The sequence below is a fragment of the Mesocricetus auratus genome, unplaced genomic scaffold (genome assembly GCF_017639785.1).
Source record: "Mesocricetus auratus isolate SY011 unplaced genomic scaffold, BCM_Maur_2.0 Super-Scaffold_100676, whole genome shotgun sequence".
NCBI lineage: Eukaryota > Metazoa > Chordata > Mammalia > Rodentia > Cricetidae > Mesocricetus > Mesocricetus auratus.
The window spans coordinates 68,623,040-68,650,184 of record NW_024429266.1 but is presented as its reverse complement, the minus strand read 5'-3'; the positions used below and the strand labels follow the sequence as shown (position 1 = coordinate 68,650,184).

Here is a 27,145-nt window from a genome sequence, read left to right as displayed (position 1 = left end):
TCTGCCCATCAAGGGCCTAAAGGGAGGTTCTTGCACTGGGCTTCTATCCTGTTACTTAAGGTCCCTGACGATGCCTCCCTGGTGGGAAGAGGAACATCTCATCCTGTGTACGTTGGCTGTTTCTTTCTTCCCTGCATCAAAAGATGCTTCCTGGCCCAGGGGAGCCCCCATGGGACCACTCTTTGTAATGGCGGTAGATCACTCCATCTCTGCATGATTTGGGGGTTGTGCTGAGTACCTGCCCTCATAGATAAATGTCACAGGGCTGGGAGGATAGATGCCCTATGCCCTGGCTATGGTCTGGCCTCCTGTGCTTTGGGGCAGCAAAGTTAGACACTTGTAGCTTTAGCAGAAAAGCCCCTCCCAGTTGCTTTGAATTGTAATACAGGGTCTATTCAGAACTCCTGATCTGCAGACAGACTGAAACACACATGCATGTGTGCACACCCTCACACGTACACGTTACATTTACCCTATACGGATCCATGATTAGGTCTAATTAATAAAGCAAGCACAGGAAGACAGTAATAAGAGTAATGACAACAAAGGAAATTGTAACTATCATAATAAAATGAGAATATGGTCTCTTCAAGAATAAAAAAACAATATTTGCAGACTTTTGTGTTTGTAACTGAGAGGGAGAGAGGCAAAAGGAAGGGAAAGGGGGGCTATGGAACCCCCAGAGGAGGAGGATGCAGCCAATGTGGTTTCTGGGTGCTCAGAAGGTGGGCTGTCTACCCACAGGCAACAGAGTAAATTGAAAGGGGTCCCTGTTATTCTCCTTAGGAACTAATTTTATGGAAGGCAGTCCCCGAACCCTGAGATGCATCCAAGGAGATGGTTTGGTTGATTTTTCTCTGAAAGCTCTAGTGCCCACCCCCTGGGGCCCCCACCCACGCCACCTTGGGCTGCTATGAGTCTACTTCATGCCTTCCAGGGAGATGTCCAAACTAATGATGGAAAAGGTGAGAAGGCACGATGGTTTAAAGAAGGGTCACCATCAACTTAATGGAGGGAGAACAATTATCCTTCTGAAGACCAGGTTCATTAATGGCTCGGGCGAGGAGGTGACTTCACACCTTTGCAGAAGGATCAATTTGCAGGCTGCACGGTGACTCTGGACTTTCGGGGAGGAGGGACAATCTCCTCAGCTCAGCTAGGATCAGATGGGGCAGCTTCAGTCCCTTCCCTGGAGAAAGGACTGACCTACAGAAAGGCCCTGCATGGATTCCAGGGCATCGTGGTGAGCCTCCCCACACATGCCCAGGGGAAGGGGGGGTCTGCACCTAGCTCCTCTGGGCCTCCTTCTTAGCCCAGCCATGTGGGGTAGGCTGCACCCGGGCAGTTCTTGGCCCAGCTCTGCAACAACTTCAGGCTGTAGCTAACAGGGAATATAGAGAACTGAGATTAAAGAACCCAACAATACAAATCTTTCTTACACCAAGTGAGCGCCTGCCTCTGCAAAGGTCACAAGGGTGGGATCTGGTGTTTACTGTGTGGCCCTTGCTTTGAAGTACATAAGTTGAAATCTATGGGCCCACCTTTTTAGTTAGGTAAGAATAATACCAAATCCTATTGTATATGAAATATATATGAATACGTATCACTTGTGTGGTGTGTTGTTCTGAATATCCTGGCTTTCACCTGCATCCCAGACATTTGGGTCTCAACCACCTATGCATATATCATCACTCCACTGCGGCGTCCAGAAAAGAGACCTGAACCCAGCTCAGGACCCCCCACAAGCTGTGCCTGTCTCCATTTCCAGGGCCTGCCTCACACGTGGCTCGTTTTCTCCCGCTGCGTGTGCTCGGCAGGCAGCAGGAACTTGACAGCACTATCCTTCTCCCAGCCCCTGCGGATCTTGGCGAGTCTGAGGCCGAGGCAGGGAAGGAAGAAGAGGCCCTTGGCCAGGATGATCACGCAGGGCAGGAACAGTGTGAGTGTGAACGTAGGTGGCAGGTAGAACTTGTAGTGGTTTTCCTCAAAGGCCCGGGTCCAGCCGTAGGTGAGTGTGTGCAGCGTGGTCAGCATCAGGGCCACGAAGCCCAGAGAGGACTGTGGGAAGAAAGAAGGCAGGGATGAGAGAGGACGGCCACGGAAGCCAGGGCACTACTGTGTTCCAATCCCAGTGTGTGCGCGCGCGTGTGTGTGCGCGCGTGCATGTGTGTGTGTGTGTGTGCGCGTGTGTGTGTCAGGGGCCACCTTGGGGAAGTCGGTTTTCTCCTTCCCCAGGTGAGTCCCAGGGATGAAACAGCTTGGCAGGCTTGGCAGCCTCAACCCCGAGCCATCTTGCTGGCCCCAGCTCTGTGGCCCCTCCACTCCCCTTCCCTTCTGTACCGGGCTTCTCCTCTTCCAGTCTAGCCTCAAGCTCAGTATCTAGCTGAGGGTTACCTTGGCCTCCTGACCTCCCCACCTCTACCTCACAAGCACTCCCTGGAAGAGAGAACCCAGGGCTTGATGTGGGCAGAGCAAGCCCCACACCCCCTGAGCCACAGCCTCAGGACCCTCTGCTCTCCCTATGCATGATGCCAAGATCATTTCCTAAACCATCCATGTCTGAAAATGGGAGCCATACTTCCAGGCTAAAGACATTTAAGGATGGACAGACGACTATGCTTTTTGCCCTTTCTTTTGCATCCTCTTTTCTTCCAGCTATGGTGCTTGGACTTCTGATGACTCCCAGGAAATGTTTGGATAGAATTATATTGAAAATCCAAACCAGAATCTTACAAATACCTGACTGAGATGAGACTGAAATAAGAAGGGAATTCGTTATAAATTGTCTTAAAGAGAAACACAGGGAGCTGGGCATGGTGGCATGAGCCTTTAATCCCATCACTAGAGGCAAAAGTAGGCAGATCTCTGTGAGTTCAAGGCCAGCCTGGTCTACACAGCGAGTTCAGGACAACCAGAGCTACATGGTAAGACCCTGTCTCAGAGACACAGATGATAGAGAAACACAAAGTAAATAGTTTGTTCATTTGCATACAGGACTCAGTATCAGTAGTGAAGGTGGCTCCGGGAACCAGTGGTCTGGCGACCTGGCCCTGTATAGAAAGCCTCAAACAACTACCAAGATGTTCTTGGTTGGTGTCATCTCCTTCCTGCCCAGCACTAACTTAGAACCTTGTCAAGCGTACCACCCACTTGGAAAAAGTGAATGATGTGGCAGATTTATGAGTGTCACAGTTCCAGACAGAAATGTCTGAGCGTTCTTATAACAGGCTACCACCCTTGCACGTATAGGTAGCGTTTGCAAATCATTTCCAGGCAAGAGAAGCCAATGAACACTGGACTCTTGCTTTCTCTTTTCTCTTCCTCCTTTTGTTTTTTGAAACAGGGTTTTTCTATGTAACCTTGGCTATCCTGAAACTTGTTCTGTAGTTCAAGTTGTCCTTGAACCAGAGATCCACCTGCCTTTGCCTCCCAAGTGCTGGGATTAAAGGTATGCACCACCATCTTCTGACCCAGGTTGTATTCTCATGGACCAGACAGGAGATGCTGATCTTGCTATGCCTGCTGGGCTTGACTGGCAGTGGTCCTGGGCACCACGCATTATCAACTTCAGTGAGAAGCAGGGAATTACAACAGCAAGCCTGAGCAAGGAATGGGTGGGGTATAGTGTGCTGTGTGGGGCAAGAGGAGAGGTCTGGACATCTCTGGATGAATGCTGTGACCACTATGAGCCACTGAGGATTTAGGCTGGAGAGATAAGCAGGGGTCATCATCAAGCAAATAGCACTATTTATTTTCTCCAAGGAGCCATTGTGCTGGTTTAAATTAAAGTGGCTACATATTCATATGGCTGGTGTGCCATAGACATTGGTTTGGAGTTTCCTAGAAAGGATGCAGCTGGCTTCCTAGATTTCTTCCTAGCCAGGCTTGTCAGCATAGAGTTGGGGCCTTGGCTGGGAGTTGGGGCCTTGTGTGAGCTCACCTCAGACTCCATTCTCAAAGGGACCTGGGTCTGGTGGGGAGGGGGCTGGCTCAGTGGTAATGCCCCTTCCTAGCCTAGCATGTGGAGGATCCTGGGATCCATCCACAGCACAGCAAAACTAAAACAGAACAAAGTTGAATGGATGGGGCTAATCCTGCATTGAGCCTTATTCTTGCCACTTGTCCTGCTCTTGTGAAAAGCCAGGATGGGGAGTTCCAGCCGGAGAAAGAGCATCATTCCGAAGGCTTGGTTGTGATGTTCCAGTTGAGCATCACAGTGAGCATTTTCCAGTGCTGCACACTGTATTCATGGGTAGCTGCCTGGGAACATTCTTTTTCCTTTTTCCATTTGTGTGTGTGGGGCACATATGTATGTGAGTACACATGCACTCAGCGTGTGTGTGTGTGTGTGTGTGTGTGTGTGTGTGTGTGTGCACATGTGTACATGTGCAGGCCTGAGGTTAATGTTGGGAATCATCCATGATCACTCTTCCACCTTATTTATTGAGGGGCAGGGTCTCTCAATCAAAGCCCGAGCTTACTGATGAGCCTGGTTTCACTAGCTTATCTTGTTTAGGGTTCTGCTTCCACATTCTGAAGTTGGAATTATAGGTAGACCATTATGCCTACCCAGCATTTATGTAGGTTCTAGAAACCAAAACTCTGGTCCTCAAGTTGTGTGGCAAGCATTTTAACCAATGAGCTGTCTTCCTAGCCTTACTCCCACTACATTTTTAAGTAAAATACCCAAATGTAACGAGGACCACTCCCCCCGCCCCCGCATCTGATTTTATTTCTAAGGACTGGTCAATCGGAGGCTGGTTTCAAGTGGAAGCCGAATGTCAAAATCACTTGGGAAGCTTGGAGGAAACATGAAAGCATCAGTTCCTCCCTTGGAAATTCAAATTCAACTAGGTTAGGGTGGAGCTCAGTCATCTGTTGTTTTTCAGAGTTCAGCAGATGATACAAATGTGTCACCAGGACTAAGGCACTAATTTTGGAAACCCTCTCACCCACACCCTTTTAGCTGGAGGTTGAAGAACCCACGCAGGGCTCCAGTGCCCAGGTTGTTTTATTGGTGAGGGCCCAGCTCTAGCTCTTCAGAATAAAAAAAAAAAATCATGGGCCCCATGTGTGGCCACCGGCTTTCCACGACACAGCAGCAGTAAGAATCCACCGAGGCTAGGACGGTGGCCTCACAGAGGCCCTGCATCTCTCCCAGTGAGAAGGCCTGTACTGCCAGTGTTTGACCCATGTGGACCACTGTCTTCAGCACCTCATAGCCCCTCTTTTCTTGAATCTCATGATACACATGGTAGAAACCCCAACTTTGGGCTAGTAGTTTCTAGCTAGGGCTGACAGCCAGAAAGCCTTTAGATTTTCCAGTCCTGCTGGGAAGCCTGTATGTTTCCAGAGCATTTATTCTCCCTAAAAATCCTCTCTGTCCTTGGGAACAATCTTTAAAAAAATCTTAGAATAACCAAAGGAAATTAGAAGAAAAAGGGTTGTCATAAGGCCGTTAATAACCCCCACCCCCAGACACACACACCAAGCTAGAGACATTTTTATTACACAGAAGCTTGTTAGCTGTGGCTCCTGCTGGCACTCAAGTACCACAGCATGAAGGGGCTTTGGCCATTGCTCACCAGCTGCGGGTCAGGCTGGTCCCTCTTGTCATTATTTCAGGCAGTGGCTGCATCAAGCAAGGTTAGAACTCGGGCTTTCAGGGCTGCACCCGGGTTCTCTACACAGGTGCATTGCAGACTGCTAGGCACTGCAATGTCATGGAGTTTAACTGAATAGGGAGGGTTCAATACAGTAGGCACCAAATAAAAGCACCCAAACAAACGCACACGCAAACTGAAAACTTTGAAACCCACAGTGAATAAATAGTTGGGGATATAGCTCAAGAGTACATTGCTTATCTAGCATGAGCAAGTCCCTGGGATCCATCCCCAGCACTTCATAAGCAGACTGGTGAGCACACACATAATCTCAACATTTGGGAGGCAGAGGCAGGAGGGTCAGAAATTCAAGGTCACCCTCAGCTGTGTAGTCCATTGAGACTAGCCTAGGCTTCATGGGATTCTGTCTCCAAAGGGAAACAAACAAACAAGGAGTTGAGGGTATAATTCAGCTGGTTGAATGCTTGCTTAGCATTTACAAAGCCCCGGATTTCATCACAGTACCACAGAAATGGGTGTGATGGTACGTGCCTGTGACCCCAGCACTTGGGAGGCTGAGGCAGAAGGATCAGGCAGGCATTCAATATTTTCCTTGACTACACAGCTCAGGTTCGAGGCCAACCTGAACTATATGAGATCTTGCCCCTCAAACTAAATGAAATGAAACAAAATCCAAATCACCTTGGAAACAAAAGGTTAAATTCGGGCATAAGGAGACTTTTAATGGGATCACTACTCCAATGGCTCTCAGCTCAGTTAAACAGAGCTTTCTAGGCCCAGGCTCTTCGGAATACCAAGAGGTTTCTAAATACAATGGCTCCTCACTGCTCATGAACTTGACAAGAGGTCAAGAAAACCAGAGCTTCCCTGAAAAATCACCCAGCTGAACAAGGGCTGTCTCCAACTCTTTTACTGGTTTTTGGGACCCTACTCCTCATACTGGGTCACCATGTTCAGCCTTAATGCATGGAAGGTGCTTAGTCTTGATTTGAAGTGCTGTGTTTTATTGATACTCACTGGAAGCCTGCCCTTTCCCAGATGGAGGTGGAAGAGCCGGAGATTGGGAAAGTGGGGGAGGAGGAATGGGGGAAAGGGACTGGAAGGGAAGGATGGGAGAGGGGAGGCTGTGGCTGGTATGTAAAATAAATAGATTAATAAAAAAAATCCCCCAGCAATTACTGGGCACAGAAAACCTACATTTTCCATGTATCCCTGTAGGAGGAAGTCTGTATGTCGCCATTAACCATGTGACTTACTAGAGGCGCATACAGATGAGGTAATAAAAGGGCGGTTTACCACACCGCTAACCACACCCACTTTAGGCATGACTAAAGACGTATACGGCCAGACGTAAAGACATATACGTACGTAGGCGGTGAACTACGTCACTAGCCAGGCCCACTTTTGGGCATGGCTAGGGGGCGTTACGGGGGAAGGCATAAAAGACAGCACACAGGAAGTCTCGGTCTCTTTTCCGGGAGTTCGGCTTCTGGTTCGGCAGCGGGAAAACTACTTGGCTCATCTGGGTTACTTGTTTGGTATCTTGTGAGTAATTTCTACAATAAATACTTAGTTTTACTTTCAGTAAGTGTGTTGCTTATTGTTACAGCGTCCTTTGGAGCTACATATCCCATGTCCAAGACATTCTTGTCATGGTCTTGAGTTGCTACAGGAATGAGCCAGAGGCTCCAAAACATGTCTGATGGAGCAGGAAGGCCAATGGGTACCTTGGAACCGACTCTGTGTTTCTGCCACTGGAGGGCAGCATGCACATTTAGGGGTCACCGGACTTCCAGGCTGTCCCTGAGCATCTTAGCCCTTTGGTAGCAGGGTGGCCTGACATCTGTACCTCTCTAGAAGTGCTCTGTGGCTTTACTCTCACCCCCTGCTATGGGCATTTTTGATGGTGGCTGACAACAGGAGGTGCATTATGCATTACACATGCCCAGCATACAGCCAAGTATGACACAGAATCGAGAGGAAGACCCAGAGAGACAGTAGTAACTGGCTGCTCGTACGGTGATATGCACCGTAGTCCCAGCTAGGAGGATCCCAAGCCCAAGAGTTTGAGGCCAGTCTGTAATGCAGTGAGACCCAGCTCCAAAATCAAACAGAAACAGATGGTTGGTGCTTATCAGAGATAGTGGGGCTGTGACCAGACACCCCAAGAAGAGCAGCGATGTGCTGCTTTCCTTTCACCTATAATTTTTCACCGTGTCTCACAAAAAATTTCTCTTACAGCATTAGTTTCATTTTTCAGGAGTGTAAAATGAGGCTTAGGGGGAGGGGTGTAGTCTGCCCACACCCACAGAGCAGGTAGTGCTAGAACTGACTTCGGAGCCCCTGGCAAACCCTCCTCCATACTGGGGCTCTCGGGAGAGAGAGCATGAGGTTTCTGGGGCTACAGTGCAGGCATCAGACCCCCATAAATGAAACTACTCGCTTCAATATGTAAAGCAAAGCATGACTTCTGGAGTCCCAGTCAGCTTTTGCTAACAAAACCAAATCCATAGGCTTCCTCCAGCAGCCAGAGCCGGAGCATGTAATCTACAGCTGCTTAAGGGAAGAACTTTCTGGAAGGGGAAGCGACACACAGCCTGTTTTAATTGTGGCCAAACCATATACCCGGGATACTGAAGGCGGGAAGTGAAAAATCCGAGATTTGGGCATGAGACAAACAGGGATTAACAGCAGATCAAGAAAACTCCTTTCCTCCCCACCCTCTTAGGCCAGCATGTGTCAGCCCTGAGCCCTCCTCCAGGGGCCTTCCGAGAGAAGCACAGCCCTGGAGATTGGCAGCCATGCTTTAGAAATCAGCCACAACAGTTTGGTTCTAAGGTACGCTAAGGGTCCCAGTCACAAAGAATTAATTTGGGTTATATAAGAACAGTATTCTGTCACTGTCCCTCTGAGTCCTTGTTGAACAGAGAAGCTACAGATTTTGGTTGACAGTGAGGGTGGATATGGCTGTTCTCTGCCCTGATACAATACATCTATCATCTATCTGTCTGTCTGTCTGTCTGTCTGTCTGTCTGTCTATCTATCTATCTATCTATCTATCTATCTATCTATCTTTTATCTATCATCTATCTTATGGAGATTTAAACAAGAGCCTTGCATATGATTAGCAAATATTCTGCCTGTAATGTACGTGACACCCCGGTCTTCATACCTTTTCTCTGGATTTGTCCAAGAAACAGCACCATTTAGGAAACACTGTTTCATCCACCACACAGCAGTCCTCACACTTAGTTCCCCCCGTCCCACAGGGGAACAGAGCACCAGGCTGAGCTGAGGGTGTGTGTGTGTGTGTGTGTGTGTGTGTGTGTGTGTGTGTGTGTGTGTGTGTATGTGTTGGTGAGGTTGAGCTGAGCTGAGGGTGTGTGTGTGTGTGTTGGTGAGGTTGAGCTGAGGGTGTGTGTGTGTGTGTGTTGGTGAGGTTGAGCTGAGCTGAGGGTGTGTGTGTGTGTTGGTGAGGCTGAGCTGAGCTGAGGGTGTGTGTGTGTGTTGGTGAGGTTGAGCTGAGCTGAGGGTGTGTGTTGGTGAGGTTGAGCTGAGCTGAGGGGGTGTGTGTGTGTGTTGGTGAGGCTGAGCTGAGGGTGTGTGTATTGGTGGAGGGAGTTTTAAGCGCACTCACAGATCACTGCCTCCCACATACACCAGGATCCTGCAATGACTCTGTATGAAAGCTCCATGTTCCCTGAGAAAGTTCAGCCCAGGGTTCCATGCTCTGTCCTCCCTCCTTGTCAGATGTGGCAGACTTCCCAGGGTCAGGAAGATTAAGTTGCCCTGGTCAAGCTGAAGCACGATCAGGAGGCTGGGAGACCCTACAAGATAGACATCTGACCCAGTGTCCTGTTACAACCAGGATCTAAGCTGAAATAGTTCATAGAACGCAAAACCAGGGTGGACCAGGGCCAAGCTGTAGCTGGTTCTCAAGAGGACTCTGCTTTACCTGCACAAAACTGAACTCCTTCCAATTGAGTGAGTTGGCAATGGATGGAAGTGAGGTGACAGCCAGCAGTGACAGTGTACCCAGGGCCAGCACACCCAGGGAGAGGTAGATCTCCATGCGCCAGACTTCTTCCTCAATCCAGAGGTGGCTCTTGTTGGTCAGGACCTGGCAGAAGAAAAACCATGACCACGATTAACAAAAGCTGGCACCCTAGAGCCTGTGTCATCCTAGAACGTGTATGAATACAGCAAAGGACAAGAGAAAGCCATAGCTATGCTCACGCTCTGCTGGACAGCTAGCATGTGTGAGGTACATCCTAAGTGCTCCCCAGGTATTTGAAAGCCACACTGGCTGGAGAGATGGCTCAGCAGTTAAAAGCAATTGCTGCTCTCGCAGAGGACCCAAGTTTGGCTCTTGGCACCCATGTCTGACAGCTCACCCCCACTTGTAATTCCCACTCCAGGCTCTGACGCCCTCCTCTAGCCTTCAAGAGCACCTGCACCCATCTGCATATACTCATACATGGACGTACAGAAGTTATTAAAAATAAATCAGGTGGTGGTGGCACAGGCCTTTTATCCCAGCACTTGGGAGGCAGAAGCAGCCAGATCTTGGTGAGTTCAAGGTCAATCTGGTCTACAGAGCCAGTTCCAGGACAGCCAGGACACAGAAAAACTTTATCTTGAAAAAAACAACAATCACTAACTAAATAAATAAAATCTTTAAAAAAATCATTAATCTCATGATGTCCCCTTGAGATAGAGAGCACTATATGCCCATGTTAGGGCTCAAGGAAACAAGAGACAGAGATTGAGTTGGTTTCTCAAAGTCACAGCTCCCTTCCTGGCTGCTGGCCAACCTCAGCTTGAGGGTAAGAGATCAGAGAGTCCCAGGATATTTAGACCCTCAGCTGGGCATGGGGATGCATGCCTGTAATTCCAGCACTTGGGAAGGTAAGTCAGGAGGGTCACTGGTGCAAATCTAGCCTGGGCTACTCATTGAGAATGTCTCATATCTAATCCCCATCAACAAAAACAAAGTCTGTGTTCCCTAAGCACGGCTGTACCGCATTGTTTCCGGAACCCCACAGTGCAGGACAGTGGAAAGGTAGCGTTTCAGGATTGCGTCCCCTCAGTCATAGGCTCACAGCTCTGCCAGCTGCCTGCCCTCCCAGCTTCCTCCTGTCCCAGCTTCTCACCTGGACCCTTTCCAACCTGCTTCATTACTGGCTTGCACTCAGGACACACAGCAACACTCAATGCTACCCCCCAGCCCCAATCTCCAAACTCAAAGCCCCCAGACCCCTTCCTTTCAATGTGTCCTTCTCTCTCTGAGGCACATAGCTCTGGCTCAGTTGTTGTCAGGCAATGGACTGACATCCCCTCACCAGTTAGTTCAGCAAGCACTTAGAAAGTACCTACTGTGTGCTGAGCCCTGAGCTACAAAGAATGAGAACATCGACCATGATGATGTTCGTGACTCCCAGTGAGCTCCAAGGACACATTCATCAGGGATGCTCTGCAGCCCTGAGATGCCCCAGTCCCCCCATCCAATCCCCCCCCCCGCCCCCCCATGGGCACTCCCTGACCCAGCACTTGCATAAAGAACTGGAATCAAGGTCCTTCCGTTAGGACTATCATCATTTCCCAGCTCAGTCCTGAATACTAGTCCTTTAATCTGCCATCAGAAAAGCAAGAAAGCCTCCCCAAGGAAAGAGGACTAAGCAGACTGCTCTCTGTCTCTGCTACAGAATGACTCAGCCGTGTGTGTGTGTGTGTGTGTGTGTGTGTGTGTGTGTGTGTGTGTGTGTAACTACTTCAGCAGGAAAAAAAACAAATTCGTGTAAGCCTGTTACTGGAATAAAATATTAAAAATGAATCCAGGGGCTAAGCAAAAATGGCTACAAAGCTTATAAAAGAAACGAAAAGAAGTTAAAAAAAATACCATCTATGGCCACTCTGCCTGCAGAGTGGAAAAACGTTGCCTGGTTTGTTTTTTTGAGACAAGATCTCGTGTAGCCCAGGCTGTCCTCCAACTCACAATGTAGTCAAGGATGACCTTGAATTCTGATCTTCCTGCCTCCACTTCCCAAGTAAGTGCATTAATTTCAAGCACATTGTGTCACACTGCCAGGTTGTGGGCGTTGCTGGGATGGAACCCAGGGCTTTGTGCATGCTGAACAAACACTCTACCGGCTGAGCTGTATCCCGTTTCCCACTCTGTATTATTTTAGGCAGGTTACTTCAGATTGGTGTCTGAAGGACACAAAGGACCAGGAGTTGGGAGACTGGCTTCTTCCCTGACCACTAACTAGCCTTGTGGGACTCTGAGACACCATCTCTGGACCAGTTTCTTTATCTGACATAGCCAAACGAGCTGGGATTTTGGCTGGTAATCACGATGTGGTAAAACCAGCTGGGACATCATTTGCCAGTGGGGAGAGATGGGTCTGACCCTGCCAGAGCAGCCACTGAACAAGACTGACTCACGGCGGCTGGCGTTAGTGAAGCAAGTCGTTTCCATGAGCTCTGCTGTGCACTCATTACTCATCAGCCTCATGAGCTCAGGTGGCTAATATCACAAGTCCGCTGTGCATGACTGCACTGTAGTCAACAGTGGCTTGAAAAATGGATGCTCCACCCGCCTTGCAGTGCTGAGGAGGGAAGGGCAGGGAGCATGCCTGGGGGTCTGGACCATTGCCACATTTATGGTATGAGTGCATGTGTGTTTTAGTTTGTGTGGAGGCCAGGGGTCAACACTGGGTGACATTCTTCAGGAGTTGTCTACCTTGTTTATTAAGATGATTTCTTACTGAATGTGGAATGGGATTTGCCTGTCTCTGCCTCCCCAGTGCTGGCATGGCTGGCATAGGCCGTCACTCCCAGAATTTTTACATGGCTTCTGGGGATTGGGTGAGCTCAGATCTTCATGCAAGGCAAGAACTTTGTCAAATGACTCTCCCATGATCATAGTCAGCTAAGTTTTACCTCTTCTCTAGTGGTCCAATGCTGGTTAGCTTTGGGGTGAGGAAGAAGGGAAAAGCTGCCTGTGGGTCAAATGTTGCTTTTGACCTTGACTTCTGACTAATCAGGAAATGCATCTCCAGGAACAGCCCAGGGAGGTCACAAAGTCATGCCAACACCAGTTAAATAGTAAGGATGCTGTCGCAAACATGATCTTGAAGGTCTTGGCATCCCAGATAATCTCGGAGGGGTTTCCTGTGTCCCTGTTAATGTTAATGTGCTCCCTATTCCCACAAGGCCGTGCAGCAGCCAGTGTGAGAGCAGTGGCCAGAGAGGCACTGTCTGAGGTGGCTAAGAGAGGGCAAGGGTGGCTGCTTCCTGCAGGTAAGGAAGGCTTCAGGGATGGGATACAACACTCCCCAACAGTGTCCAGGCCTGGGACCCAGAGGCACAGCCGATCAGTGGCCCACCAGTCATCTGCCTAAACACATCCAGGTTGAACTGGCTCATCATTTACCAGCCTTTCTCTGTGTGTCACCTCAGACATGCTCTATCAGCATGGCTCTCCCCTTGAGAATCTGGCAAAATAGCTGAAGCCCCTTTAGGGGACAGACTATGTCCTATAAGAGTGAGACGATTCACAAGTACCTTCTGGGACATGAATTTGGTGAGAAGACAACACTGGGTTAATATAACTCCAGGGGGGGTCTGGGCCAGGCAGAAAATGTAGAGAATGACATAGATTAAGAGAGAGGGAAGATGGCTCAGTCAGTGGCCACATTGTTGGATCAACATAAAAAAGCTGGGTATGATGACATGTGCTTGTAACCCCAGCACTGAGGAGGCAGAGACAAGTAGATCCCTGAGGTTCACTAGCCAGGCAGCATAACCTACCTAGCAACTTCCAGGCAAGTGAGAGACCTTGTCTTAAAAAATAGAACAAAAAAACAAACAGAAAGTCCCCCCCAAAAATAAGGACAAGACCTAAGGTGGATAGCGTTTAAGATTGACAGCCTAGATTGTCTCTGCCTCCATGTGTACAGGCACACACACTTATGTGCCCCCACACGCATTGCACCTGCACACAGGTAAGCATGCACACGCACACAGAAAAGGAGAATTTGTCAGGGCTGGGGAGGGGACAGTGGCTTCCTCTGCGCGCTGGGTGAGGGTGGCCCTTTCCTCCTCAGCTCTACACTTGCCGACTCGGCAGACAGGGCAGAACACACAGGGCTTGGAGGCCTGCATCACTATTTACAGGGCAGGACACGCTGTCTGAAGCCCCTTCAGGAGTACATGGCTCCCACACCAAGGGAGCTCAACTTTTGCAGAAGACAATATCAACGTGGATTTATTACAGGTCTGTGATCTCAATTGCCTTAGGAAGCTGAGGCAGTAGGATCACAACTTCTAGGTTATAGATGAGTTTAAGGATACTTGGTGAGACCCTGTCTCAATTTTAAAAAAAGAGAGAGAAGAAAAGGAAGAAAAGGGGGGATAGATATGTAACTCTGTGGTAGAGTACTCATTTAGCTTACATGAGATCCGGAGTTTTATCCCTAACACAGTAAGACAAGAACAGCAGAAACAGTGCAGAACATAAAAACCATTAACACTAAGAAATGGCAGTGACTTATGCACTGGGACCCTGAGGTCAAAAGGGCTCGAGGCTTATAGTGATTGTTTTATTTGCACTGATTATTTATACTATTTTATTATCTTGTTTTTGAGACATGGTTTCATGTAACTCAGGCTGGCCTCCAACTCACTAAGTAGCCAAGGATGGCCTTCAACTTCCTGCCTCCATCGCCCAAGTGCTGCTCTTGTAAGTGTGCGTACACATACACACACACACACACACACACACACACGCGCGCGCGCACACACACGCGCACACACACACGCACACACACGCGCGCACACACACTTATGTGGTGCTGGAACTCCAATCAGGGATTCACACGTGCTATGCAAGCACTCAGACCACAGTCTGGGTTCTAGTCAGTGGTGGGGGATGAGAGGAGCTCTGATCTTCAGGCCTCCATGCCACCCCACGCCAGCTGAGACCAGGGGCAAGACTGTACCTTTTTTGCTCATTCTTGGGAACAGGGCCTTATAGAGCGAGTGCCCAGGGAATGAATGAATGACTCAAATTCTGAGATCATTTACTCAACTGTTAATTTGGTTTGTTTTTCTGTAGAAAGCAATATGGGCACCAGCATGGCTCTGGTATAGAACGGTCAGTTCTGGATTCTAAGGCTGCTGTGTGTCTTCAGTCTAGTTACTCTCCCTCTCAGGGCCTTGGTTTTTCTCATCTGTGAAGATAGTATAGTACAGCACTTTCACTAAGGAATGCATGGGGGGGGCAGATGAATCCACCATGGTTTGCACAGTTCTTCTGGTGTACTTGGAACACAGTGAGCTCCTTTGGAAGAACTTGTGACTATTATTTTTTCATTTCTTAGGTCCAGCCAGGGCCTCACTCCCTTGCCTGAGTCCGGTGCTTCCCCTCTGAGCAAAGCCTGAGCCCACGGAGGTGGTGCCAGGTGCCTGAGGTGGGCGGGGTGGAGGCCTGGGGTCCTGCAGTGGTGTGACCTCACTCCTGTGTCCTCTGTGTCCCTAGGTGAGCGTGTCAGGGTGGGGCTCGGCCTCATGGGGTCCCTGCACCCTGAACAGCTTCTGGAGCCGGAGTGAGAGTAGATGAGGTGAACTTTGTTAGCACTGGGCTGAACCCTGCTGGGTGACTGACGTCCTACATGTGCCCCAGGCTGACATGGAAAAAGAAAGCGGAGACACGTAGGTAGAGTCCTGGACTTGGGGCCAAGCGTAGAGAACTGAGCAGGAAAGCAAGCAGCGCGGTGGGCAAGCAGCTTCTGCGTCCACTGCCGCCTGTTCATGCCACCATTCCGACTCCCTTGGCTCAAAGACCTCCGCTGCTCAAGAACCCCACTGGGCAAAGTGGCGCCATATGGCTTTCTTAAATGAGTAAATAAGACCACATCGCAGTTAAACATGAGAGCTAAGGCAGCATCTCAGTTGGTAAAGTGTGAGGATCTGCGTTTGAATCCTAGTACACACGAATAAGCTAGGCATGGGCTGGGGAGATGGTTCACTGAAAAATGCTTGCCACAAAAGCATGAGGTCACATGCACTCAGGCACACATGTATGTGCGCACATACACACAACACACAACACACACACACACACACACACACACGCACACACACACACACAATGTTAATCCCAGGGATGCAAAGATGGGAGGTGGAGACAGGTAGATCTGGAGCTTGCTGGCAAGTTATAAGATCTGACTCCAGATTCCCCAACCCCACATAATGCTAGATGCTGTAGTGCACAACTACAGTCCAGCACTCCCGTGGAGAGGAAGGATGCAAAGACAGGAGAGTCTTAGAAGCTTGAAGGACAGCTAGTGTAGGGTAAGCAGGGAAAAGACAACAGACTCTGCCTCAAACAAGGTAGAAGGTGAGGACCAACTTGACTGCTGCAAGTGCTTCACTGCAGGAACCCACACTTACAGGCAGCACCACACCACACACACACACACACACACACACACACACACACACACACACACACACACAGAGACACACACAGACACACACACACAGAGACACACACACATACACACACGCACACACAGACACACACACAGACACACACAGACACACACAGAGACACACGCACACACACAGAGACACACGCACACACAGACACACACAGACACACACGCGCACACACAGACACACACAGAGACACACACACGCACACACAGACACACACAGACACACACGCACAGACACACCACACACACAGACACACATACACACAGACACACACACACAGAGACACACACACAGACACACACACATGCACACACACACACACAGAGGTACTCTCTTCCTGCTGTCTTCCATCTCATTGCTCAAGAACTTCTATATCTGCTCTCTGCTGTAATTCTGCATGAGTGAGGACAGTCACAATGGTACCCAGAGAGCTCACAGGGGAGACGGTGGGTCATACCTGCTTCACAGCCAGATTGACCAGGTCATAGCGGTGGGAGCGGCGCAGGGGAAGGCAAAAGCTGTAGAGAGCATGCAGCACCCCGAAGAAGAAGCTGAGCAGCCCGATCTGCTTGCGATGTTGCAGCCAGTGGTCCAGCCAGTCCGGGAAGCGCTGGTACTTGGTTCCCCTCCTCAGCTGAAGGGCAGCTGCCAGCACACCAGGCAGGTATACCAGGGACAGCAGCACATAAGCCACACAGGGTAGTGTGGTGTTGACCACAGACAAAGGCATCTTGTAGAACTTGTTCTCATGCTTCCGCACGTATGGATGCAGTACATCCCGGATGAAGTTGTAGGAATAGAAGAACACAAAGAGCCCCAGTGCCAGAAGGGTGGGCACCTTCCAGGAAGGGAAGAGGCGCAGGGGTATGGCTTCTATCTCCCGGGCTGAGGCCAGGGATCCCATGTCCAGGGGTGTGAAACCCATGGCACGTGCCATCTCTGAGATGGTGTGCTTGGCTTCCAGCTGGTCGCTGCAGATGAGCACCTGTAGGAAGAAAGAGGGGGACAGTTGGCCAGAGTCACAGGTATGGGCATGAGTATGGTGACCGCCAGGGTCAAGCTCCTCAGTGATTTGAAGAAACTGAGGCACAGAGGGGCAGGCACCAGTGAGCGGTCAACTGACTGGTACAACTAAGAGATACTCATGCCGAGGATCTGGGAATGGAGACCCTGTGGACTCCGCTGGAGATGAAGAGACAAAGCTCTCCCTGTGGGTGTCTTGCTGGCTCAGTGACATCACTGTCACGGCAGATGCTCAGCTCAGCAGCCCCTGCTGCCTCTGGAACAGCTGCTTCTGAGGACTGACTGCTCAGTGACTGCCTCTTGCAGGTGGTCGCTGCAGATGCAGAGCAGCCGCGGGTACATCCTCCAGGGCAGAGGTGGTCTCTATGGTACTCTCCCTTGATTCCACAGAGACCTCAGTCCCCAGCCCTGCCTGCCCTGCCATCTCAGCCTGCAAGTCCACTGCACCTCCTGGGCTCCAGTGAAAAGACATATTGGTATCTTTGGGTCCCCAAGGACCCTGAGGGCCCCTGTTGACACAGCTGAGGTCTATCTAGTATCCAGCAGTAAGGCTGTTTAAGTAGTGAGTGATCTCAGCCTCCTGCACAGCCTGTAGGTCAGCACTAAGATGAACAGACTAGAGTCCTAGAGCCTTGGTTTTTACTCTGGTACCTATGCAGGCTGTCAAATCAGCCTGGTGTGCCCTCTCTACTTCCTGATCCTGAGTCTAAGACCAGCTGAGGGTCTTCTCCAGCAAGTCCTCTTGCTTTGTCCCCTCCAAGCCCTCTGTCCTAGTCAGCTTTAATTGTCAACATGGCCATTAAGTCACCTGAGAGGAGAGCCTCAATTAAGCAATTGCCCAAATCAGATGAGCCTGTGGGCATGTCTGTGGGGGGTTGCCTTCATTGTTAATTGATGCAGGAGAGCCCAGCCCACTGTGGGAGGCACCATTCCTAGGCAGGTGGTCCTGCACTGCTGTGTAGAAGAGCTAGTTAGCCATGAGCCTGAATGAGCCAGTGAACATGTGTGGTTTCTGTTGTACTTCCTTGGCTGTGAGTGAGTTCCCCGCACAGCATGAATAAATAGCACAGAGGCCTGGGTTCTTACCTTGACTTACTCCAGTGACGGCCTGTGGCCTGTAGGCTGCCTCCTACATTGCTTTTAGGCAGTGTTTTTATCAGCAACAGAAAGGAAGTAAGAGCACCATATAAAAATCTGCCTGTCTAGTCCCGCCTGAAAGTGCCAAGGTGCAGTCAGTCACATCTAGGTCACGCAGTGAGGAATAGCCAGGCACCTCAGGGTTCTCTCAGACCTGGGCCCTGGATAGGTTTATTGGTGGACATTCTACCATAGGTATGGAGTCTGGGTTTCTTTTGGTTGCGTGTGGTGTTTGTGAGGACGTAGGCATGTGGGTACATATGAGTTCATGTGTGCGTGTGTGCATATTGAGGGCAGAGGTGAAGTCAGGTGCCTTATCCTATGCCGTTCCACTTTGGTTTTTGAAATAGGGTTTCTCACTGAATCAGAAGCTTGCCTTTTTGGCTAGACTGGTTGGCTACCAAGCCCTGGGGGTTCCTGCTGTTTCTGCTGCCCAGTGCTGGGATTACAGCCACTACATACAGTTTTTATGTGGATCTAAACAGTTCTAATGGTTGCATGGCATGCATTTCATCCACTGCACCATCTCCCCAACCCCAAAATATCTCCTTCTCAACTCCCAAGTCAAGAGCCACCATCCTTTCCCTTGTCCGCTGAGGAAACCCAGTTACCATCTCAAAAAGAGCATGGATCCCACGTTCATATAAATAGGGTTCAAATCCCAACTCACCAGTGCTGGGCTAAGATCATTAATGTCTCCAAGCTTCGACTTCCTGCTGTGCAAGATGAGACTTTAGAGCAATGTGAGGGATGCTGGCTGTCATCCCCTAGCACCTACCTGCCTGTTCCCATCCTTTGGGCCAGCCTGCAGGGCCCAGGCAGAGATGACATTGAAGGCCTTGACCACAGTGCAAGCGGGGAAGAGTGAGGCCAGGTACTCGGCGTTCGACTGCTGTTGCTGAAGATGCTCTTTCTCGGTGGGGTTGCTTACATCCACTAGGATCTTGCCAGCCAACTGGTCACTAAGACTGCACAGTGAGGAATAGTGCTCCCGGAACATGGCTACAAAGATGACCTGTGGAGAGCTCACAGCCTCCTCCTGGAAAGTCACTTGGGCTGCGGAGGGGAAGAGGCCAGCTGTGCGTTTGGGGTTACGGCTGCCTATCACCACGCTGAAGCCAGAGCCCACCAGGCGTGTAGCCAGGGAGCGGGCAAAATCCCCACTGCCCAGGATGCCCACTTTGGGGGACTTGTTGGGGACCTCAGCCAGACTGCCATCACTGTCCACCAGCCGGCGACTGATGAGTGGCTTGTCCATCTCCCCCGACATTGCGGTGGCTGCAAGAGAGTGCAGAGACCTGATCACTATTGGTTTCCCAGGGTATCTGGTCCACTATCTCCCACCTTGTGTCAAACATGGCTGCTCAGGCCTTCATCCAGCAGATATTACTAAACATTCCATTTGCAAACACAGGGAACAAGCTGAGCAAAAGCAGCCCCTACCCGGATGAGGACACATATGCACAGGGAGTGGGGAGACTCCTTCCCGCTGAGGAAGGCTGAGAAGATGTATCAGCAGGTAAAGCCCTTGCCATGCAAGTATGAAGATGAGAGATTGGATCCCCAGCGCCCACATAAATGCTGGGTGGGCACGAAACTCAGAAAGCAGAGAGGGGGATTCCTGGAGCAAGCTGAATAGCTAGAATAGTCATATTGGTGAGCTTTGGGTTCACCTTGAGAACCTGCCTCATTGAGTAAGGTGGAGAATGACAGGGGATGTCGGCCAGCCTACATACCACACACGGACACATGGGGAAAGAAAGAAGACAGGAAACTTAAGAGGACATGGGGGCCGGGTGTTGGTGGCGCACGCCTTTAATCCCAGCACTCAGGAGGCAGAGGCAGGTGGATCTCTGTGAGTTTGAGGCCAGCCTGGTCTACAAAGTGAGTTCCAGGACAGCTTCCAAGACAATACAGAGAAACCCTGTCTCGAAAAAACCAAAAAAAAAAAAAAAAAAAAAAAAAGAGGAGATGGGAAAGGGGAGAGGATTCTGGCTGAAACCTCTCACCAACTGAGAAGTCAGAATTCCAGCACAATGGACAACGCTGTGACGTTGCCATGACGGTTGCTGACACTGATTATACTTGCTTCTACACAGAAGAATGGTTACGTAGCAATGACCTGGGATGGGGAGATGGCTCAGAGGATAACGTCCTTGACGCACAAGCATGAGAATCCACGTACAAAAGTCAGGTGTGGTCCGTGTGCTCCTTTGTGCAGTCAGGCAGATCCCTTGGGAACCATGGGCCTGCCAGACTAGCTAAATTGGTTTCAGGACCCTGTGAGAGACCCTGCCTCAAAAAAAAAAAGGTGGGGAGTGACTGAAAAAAGACATGTGACATTGATCTCTAACCTACACACACACACACACACACACACACACACACGCACACACGCACACACACATGCACACGCAAATTAAACAAGTTAATAGTGCACTCCTTACAAGGTTGCAGAAGTAAGTCGAACGGGGCTAGGCGTATCTACACTCACAGGTGTCATATGTCCTGAGAAAGCATCGGCTGCAGGAGCAGCCCCTTCTGCACCAATGCCAGGCATCTCTTAGGCCCTAGAGATTAGAGATGAGCCAAGGGAAGTCAGGGCAAGTGCTCTGAAGTTTGGTAACAGAGACCCTCCGTTCAGCCACCTAGAACCTGGGGGCATCCCACCTGAACCCAGAAGGCTTCCAGACTAGAGTGTCTATGTTTGCTAACCACCGGATGGTCTCAGAAGCCTGGGTGCACAGAAGTGTGTCTTTCATCTCTACTCTCAAATTGCTGAGACAGGAGAATAGGGCAGAGAATAAGGTTGGGGAAGGCTTTGTGCAAAACCTTACAAAATCAGCATATGCAAACTGGCAGGGGGAAAGCTTGAAACCCTGGGTCTTGGCAACTAAATCAGGCCACTAGCACAGGGGTGTGTGTGTGTGTGTGTGTGTGTGTGTGTAAGAGAGAGAGAGAGAGAGAGAGGCACATATGTGTGCACAGCTGTGAGTCTGTATGTATGGACAGAGGACAGCCTTGTATGTTGGTCCTCACTCTGCCGCGTTTGAGACGGGATCTGTTGTTTCTCCTGTGCACACAAGGTTAGCTGGCCCAGGGACTTCTGTCTTCACTTCCCATCCATCTCCCCATTGCGATGCTGGGGTTACAGACACTCACTACCATATCCAGCTTTTTTGTGGGTTCTGAGGATTCGAATTCAGATCTTCATGCCTGCACTGCAAATGCTTTCTACCCACTGAAGCATCTCCCCAGCCCCTGCCCTCACAGTTCTTCATGGGCCTGCCGCTGGTCTGATGGCCGTGGGGAGGGACAGAGCGGTTGGCACACATCCTGGAGTTCTGAGAGGCCCAGAAGTCACTGCTGCCTGTGTGTTTGGTGGAGTAGAGTTTGAGTAGTCTGGTCTGGCCTCTAGCTGTGCCTGGCCCCTGATGCAGGATCTATTTATAGACTGAGGGCACAGAGGGAGAGGGGATCCAGTTGCAGTTGGTGGACCTAGGTCTGTAGCCTGCATACAGATCTACTCAGCACCTCCCTGCCAAGCTACAGACAAAAGAGCACTGTGGCTGGGGTGACCCAGTCCCCTCTGGGTCTCTGCCAGCTCCTCGTCCCATCTCACTTCCCAGGAGAGCGAAATCATGGATTGCAATTTTGGCACTGATGTACAACCAACGTGCCAGCCCCTGCCTGCTCTTGGGTGAGCACGAATGAGGACAGTCCTGCAGCCAATGGCCCTAGCCTTTTCTCATGGGTTGCGCCAACTCTTCAGGTTCTAAGTGGTCATGGATGGCCACCAGGGATCCTCTGGGTACAGTTATCCTTACAGATTACAACACATATTAAAGGAAAAGCAGGCAGATTCCCTCCAAAACCCATGATTACCTCAGACTGCCAGGGATGCCCATATATTATCCTTGGGTGTGTCCACATTCCAGGGATGCCCATATGTTATTCTTGGGCATGCCCACACTCTAAGGATGAAGCCCAGGAATTTGAATACACGAAGGCCCAAATTCATTCTACCACCAGTCTACACCCTCTGGCCACCCATGGGTTTGTTTCTTCTTTAACCTTTGTGCGTGTGTGCGCGCGTGTGTGTGTGTGTGTGTGTGTGTGTGTGTGCGCGCGCGCGCACTTTCTTGTGCTGTTGTGAGGGTGGGAAGAAAAGGTTGAAAGGGTGTGCACATCCCCACAGACAAATGAGGAGGTCAGAGAACAACCTGGTTGTTGGTCCTCACCTATCGCCCTATTTGAGGTGGGGTCTTTTGTTGTTCACTACTGTGCACAACAGGCTAGGTGGGCTGCAAGCTCCAAGGATTCTCCCATCTCTGCTACCTGTCTTGTCATAAGAACACTGGGAGTCCAGGTACGTACCACTGCACTCGGCTGTTATGTAAATTCTGGGAATCTGAACTGAGGTCTTCATGCTTGCACTATATAAGATCTCTACCCTCTGAGCCATCTCCCCAGCTTTTTTTTTTTTTAATTTGAGGAAGGGTCTCATGTAGCACAGGCTATCCTCAAACTCATTGTATAGCGGAGGATAACCTTTAACTCCTCCTGAGTGCTGGGATTAGAGGTGTGCACCATCACAACTGATTTTGGAGTCATGGGAAAGAGAACCCAGGGCAGTCATGTCCCCAGCACACCTGTCTTACAGAATATTTTTATTCCTCAGCCTCATCTCTCATGGTCAGGACTTTATTGAAGATGTTTGCCTCCGACAGTCCCTCCTAGACCCAGGTCTTGCTAACCTAATACACATAAGCGCCCCCCACTCCCCTCCATGTCCACCAACCCGACACTAAAATGTTAACCCACAAGAACAGAGAGGACCTTGGAAAAGCCCAGATCTGATAGGGACTTTTTCCCGTATTCACCGGCTGAGCTGTCTCACTAGCCCAGAAGTGAGAAGTTCACACACGGCATGGAAATGGAAAGTGGTGTGGTCCCTGTGGAAGATCTTTCTGAAAATCCTCCTAAAGTTAAGCAGTGAGTTTCCCACAGCCCCAACCATTCTGCTCCCAGGAGAAATGAAAACACATCCATATGAGAATACACATTAACAACATTTACGCTGGGCAGTGTTGGCGCACGCCTTTAAAAGCACTCGGGAGGCAGAGGCAGGAGGATCTCTGTGAGTTCCAGACATGCCTTGTCTACAAGAGCTAGTTCCAGGACAGCTTCCAAAGTCACAGAGAAACCCTGTTTCGAACCCCTCCCCATGACAATATTTATAGTATCGAAAAGTGGAAATAGCTCAAAAGCTTATCTACTGATTGATAACAGGGTGCATCCCAGGAGTGGAATGCTACTCAGCTGTAAAGAGGAACTATACCCTAACAACTGCCCCAGCATAGATGACCCCTGTGACTAGGATGCTTGCCAGCTGTAGTAATGCATGCCTACAATCCAAACACTTGACAGACGGAAGCAGAAGGATTTTGAGTTCAAGGCCAGCCTGGGCTACTCGCTGAGACCTGTCTCAAATGTTCAAATGGAAGTGGATTCTTAGGAGGAAGATGGTGGGAAGAGCCATGTATCCTTTGAGTCCACCAGTGTGAAACACCAAGAGTAAACAGGTCCACAGACAGAAAGTGGATTAGTGATGGCTTTGGGGAAAGGGGAGTGAGCTCACCAGCACAGGGTTTCTTTTTGCAGTGACACAAATGTTACAAAATTGAGGTGACAGCTGCAGAACTGAATATATGCAAAAAAATATATGCAAACTGATATATGTAAAATATATGCTGGAGTGGTGGCTCAGTCGTTAAGAGCACACACTGCTTTTGAAGATGTGAGTTCAATTCCCAGCACACAGTGTGTGGTTCACAACCACCTGTAACTTCAGCTCAGGGAAAATCTGATGCCTCTGACCTCCACAGGTGTGCATTCATGTGCATGTCTCCACACACAAAGACACATTAAAAAATAAAGAAAATAAAAAAATTTTATATGCTTGCTCAGCATAGAGACTCTGGGTTTAATCCCAGGCATCACACACACAGTTTTGTTTTTACTTTTAAAGAAACTGAGTTTCCAAGGACTATTATTTCTGTGACTGAAGCGTAAACCCGCTTTGGGGTTGAGCCTGGATTCTGTGATTCATTTGTCTCCTCACTCCAAGGCTTGCTTCCTTGTTTTCTACCCAGTTGAGCCCTGTAAGTCCCATGACCTGCAGAGAAGCCAAGGTTATGCAACAGCCACAGCTAACTGTTGGAGAGGAGCCATCATACCTGGGACTCAACTACACCCTTGGCTCAACAACATCCTTGGTCTTGGCTGGCCCTGTGGCTCGTTTCTACCACTGCTGAGTCCATCATTCCAGAGTGGTGTGGCGGGTCTGTGTATAAGTGCCGAGGTCTGGGCTGAGAGGGACCAGAGGTATCCTCTGCAATTCACTGAAAGGCCTGGGGTTTAAATAAGGCCATGCAGCTGGATAGGACACACAGCTGGAAATCTTCCAGGAGGGGCGCTTCATCTCATTTCTCCAATGAGGTAAATCTGCTTCGTCCCCTCTGAAACTCACTGTGAAAGGTAACCCCATTACGAGACATGAAGAGGAAGGGCATTTAAGAGGTGGATTGAAGGGGCCGGAGAGAACATTCAGTCGACGAAGTACTGTGCCTTGCAGGCATGAGGACCTAAGTTCAATACCCAGCACCCATGTAAAAAAGCCAGCATGGTGGTTGCTTAGTTAGGGTTTACTGTTGCTGTGAAGAGACACCATGACCATGGCGACTCTTCTAAAGAAAACATTTTTGAGGGGGGTTCACTTATAGTTTCAGAGGTCCAAGGCAGGGAGCATGGCACCATGCAGGCAGAGGTTGTGCTGGAGCTTGCAAGCAACAGGAAATCAACTATCATGCTCAGTGACGTTTGAGAAAGACTTCAAAGCCCACCCCTACAGTGACATATTTCCAACAGAAGGTATAGCCCTTCGGCCTCACGGTCTGTATTAAAGACATGTGTTATCCAGCCTCCTCCAGCATGGCCACACCTCCTAATAGTTCACTCCCTATGAGCTTATGAGGGCCAAATACATTCAGCCTACCACAGTGGTGCGCACTTGTAATCCCACAGCTGGGGAGGAGGATCCCTGGGGCTCCCTGGGCCATCTAGCATAGCCAAACCAGCAAGTCCCAGGCCAATGAGACTGGATATGGGCCTTGAGGAGATGGCTCAGTGGTGTGTTAGAGCTCAGATAGTCGGTATGTCTAGAACGGAGCTCAAACTGGACTACAGGAGGATTTCTGGCAGTAATATAAAAGCCAGCATTCCTCAGGAACTTGTGAAATGGGTTCCTGTTCCCCAAAAGGGGACATCTTTCCTTGCCTCTAGCAGAAGGGACACGTGGCTCTCCGCTGATGTATACCCGTGGTTGCATGTCAAAGCCCATGCTGGTCTCCAGGCTCCCACAGTACCCACTCACCAGTACCCATTATATGTGTCAAAGTCCCCACACTAGCCTCCTGACCTTTCCAACCTCCTCTCCTCCCCTAAACTTTGGGGCCCACTCATGGGCTTACCTGCCCCCAGCTACTACTCATCCTCCTTATAACCCACATGACTTTTCCACCCCGTGCTCTCCCTCTAAGACAGCCTTGGCCATGTCCAGTCTGCTTTCTCTCTTTGCTCTGGACTCTTCCAGATGCCTCTGGATAGTCTCTCTTACGTACAATGAAAACCTTCCCCTAGTGGAGTGGTCATTCCACAGTTCCCTTGTTGTGTCCCCTCACATACTAGTGCAAACAAGTGGATAAAGGCACGTGCCACCTAACTTGACAGCCTGACGTCTATGCCTCGGACCCAGTGGTGGAAGGAAGAGTCGACTCCTGCAAATTCGCTTTGTCTGAACCCAGCCTTTCTTTTCCCTACACAAGAGGTCACGGCACTTCATGGTCGAGGCTCAGCTCTGCTCTCTCTGTCTCGCTCTCTCTCCCTCCCTCACCACCATGTCTGTCCAGACCTTGGGATTCTTAAATTAATGTTTTCATTTCACTCCTCTGTCTAGAATTTAAAAGACTAACGAATAGCAACAAAGCCCTCCAGTTTGTCTGTGGTAAAACAAGAATAGAGTTACTCAAATCAATAGATAGCATTTTCTAAAAATGTGCTCTGAGATAATGGCCTGGAGGCACACATGCCTTTCACTTTAAGCCAGCTTAATGGGGGGGGGTAGGGAGAGGATGTGGCTGAGTCAGCAGAGTGCTTGCCCTGGGTTTGACCCCCAAGCAGTAATCTGGAAGTCATGGTGCATGCCTGTAATCCCAGAGGCAAAAGGATCAGAACTGTAAGGTAATCATCACCTACAACGAGTTTGGGGCCAACCTGAGTTACATAAGACCCCAGGTAAAAGAAAACAAACACAAAAACACAGAAACAGCCAAAAGGAAGGAGAGGCTGCTGCTGGAGATTCTTAGGAGAAGGGGAAGTGGAGCCTGGGGTGGGGGCACAGTAGGAAATTGGGTAGGGCACCAATAAGATCTGGGGTGAAGCCTAGGGGTGCCTGCCAGCAATAGTTCTTAAGATACAGCATCCCCAGGCCGTCCTTCCCTGCCAAATTAAGCCCACAACCATCTGGCATCATTATTTTCTGTATTTTTTCCACAAATGGCCAAACATTCTATGTACAGAGTGACTAAACTATTTGTTCCTCACCAGAGATGAATCGGGATGCATTTTAGATTGACCTACAGGATGTGGTCCAGGTAATCCAACAGTGGCTATCTTGTGCTAAAGAAGCCAGGAATCCAGGAGTTGCTCAGTCTACCAGCTGGGTATCTTAGCAGTCCCAAAATATCCCTAACAGTTTGGAGGACTCCTGGAGAGCCACTGGTCAAAGCTCAAAGATG

At 49.8% G+C, this 27,145-nt stretch overlaps 1 protein-coding gene across 1 annotated transcript in view; it reads right to left on the bottom strand.

The window, feature by feature from the left end:
- Positions 1–567: 567 nt before the first annotated feature.
- Steap3 (STEAP3 metalloreductase) overlaps positions 568–27,145 on the bottom strand; it is a 40,697-nt gene continuing 14,119 nt past the window's right edge. The window contains exons 2-5 of the mRNA XM_040738513.1: positions 19,066–19,565; positions 16,585–17,112; positions 9,580–9,744; positions 568–2,058 (exon numbers count right to left, since the gene is read on the bottom strand). Coding sequence (XP_040594447.1) covers positions 1,777–2,058; positions 9,580–9,744; positions 16,585–17,112; positions 19,066–19,565 — 1,475 coding nt within the window. The 3' untranslated portion in view covers positions 568–1,776. The remainder of the gene's footprint in view (positions 2,059–9,579; positions 9,745–16,584; positions 17,113–19,065; positions 19,566–27,145) is intronic.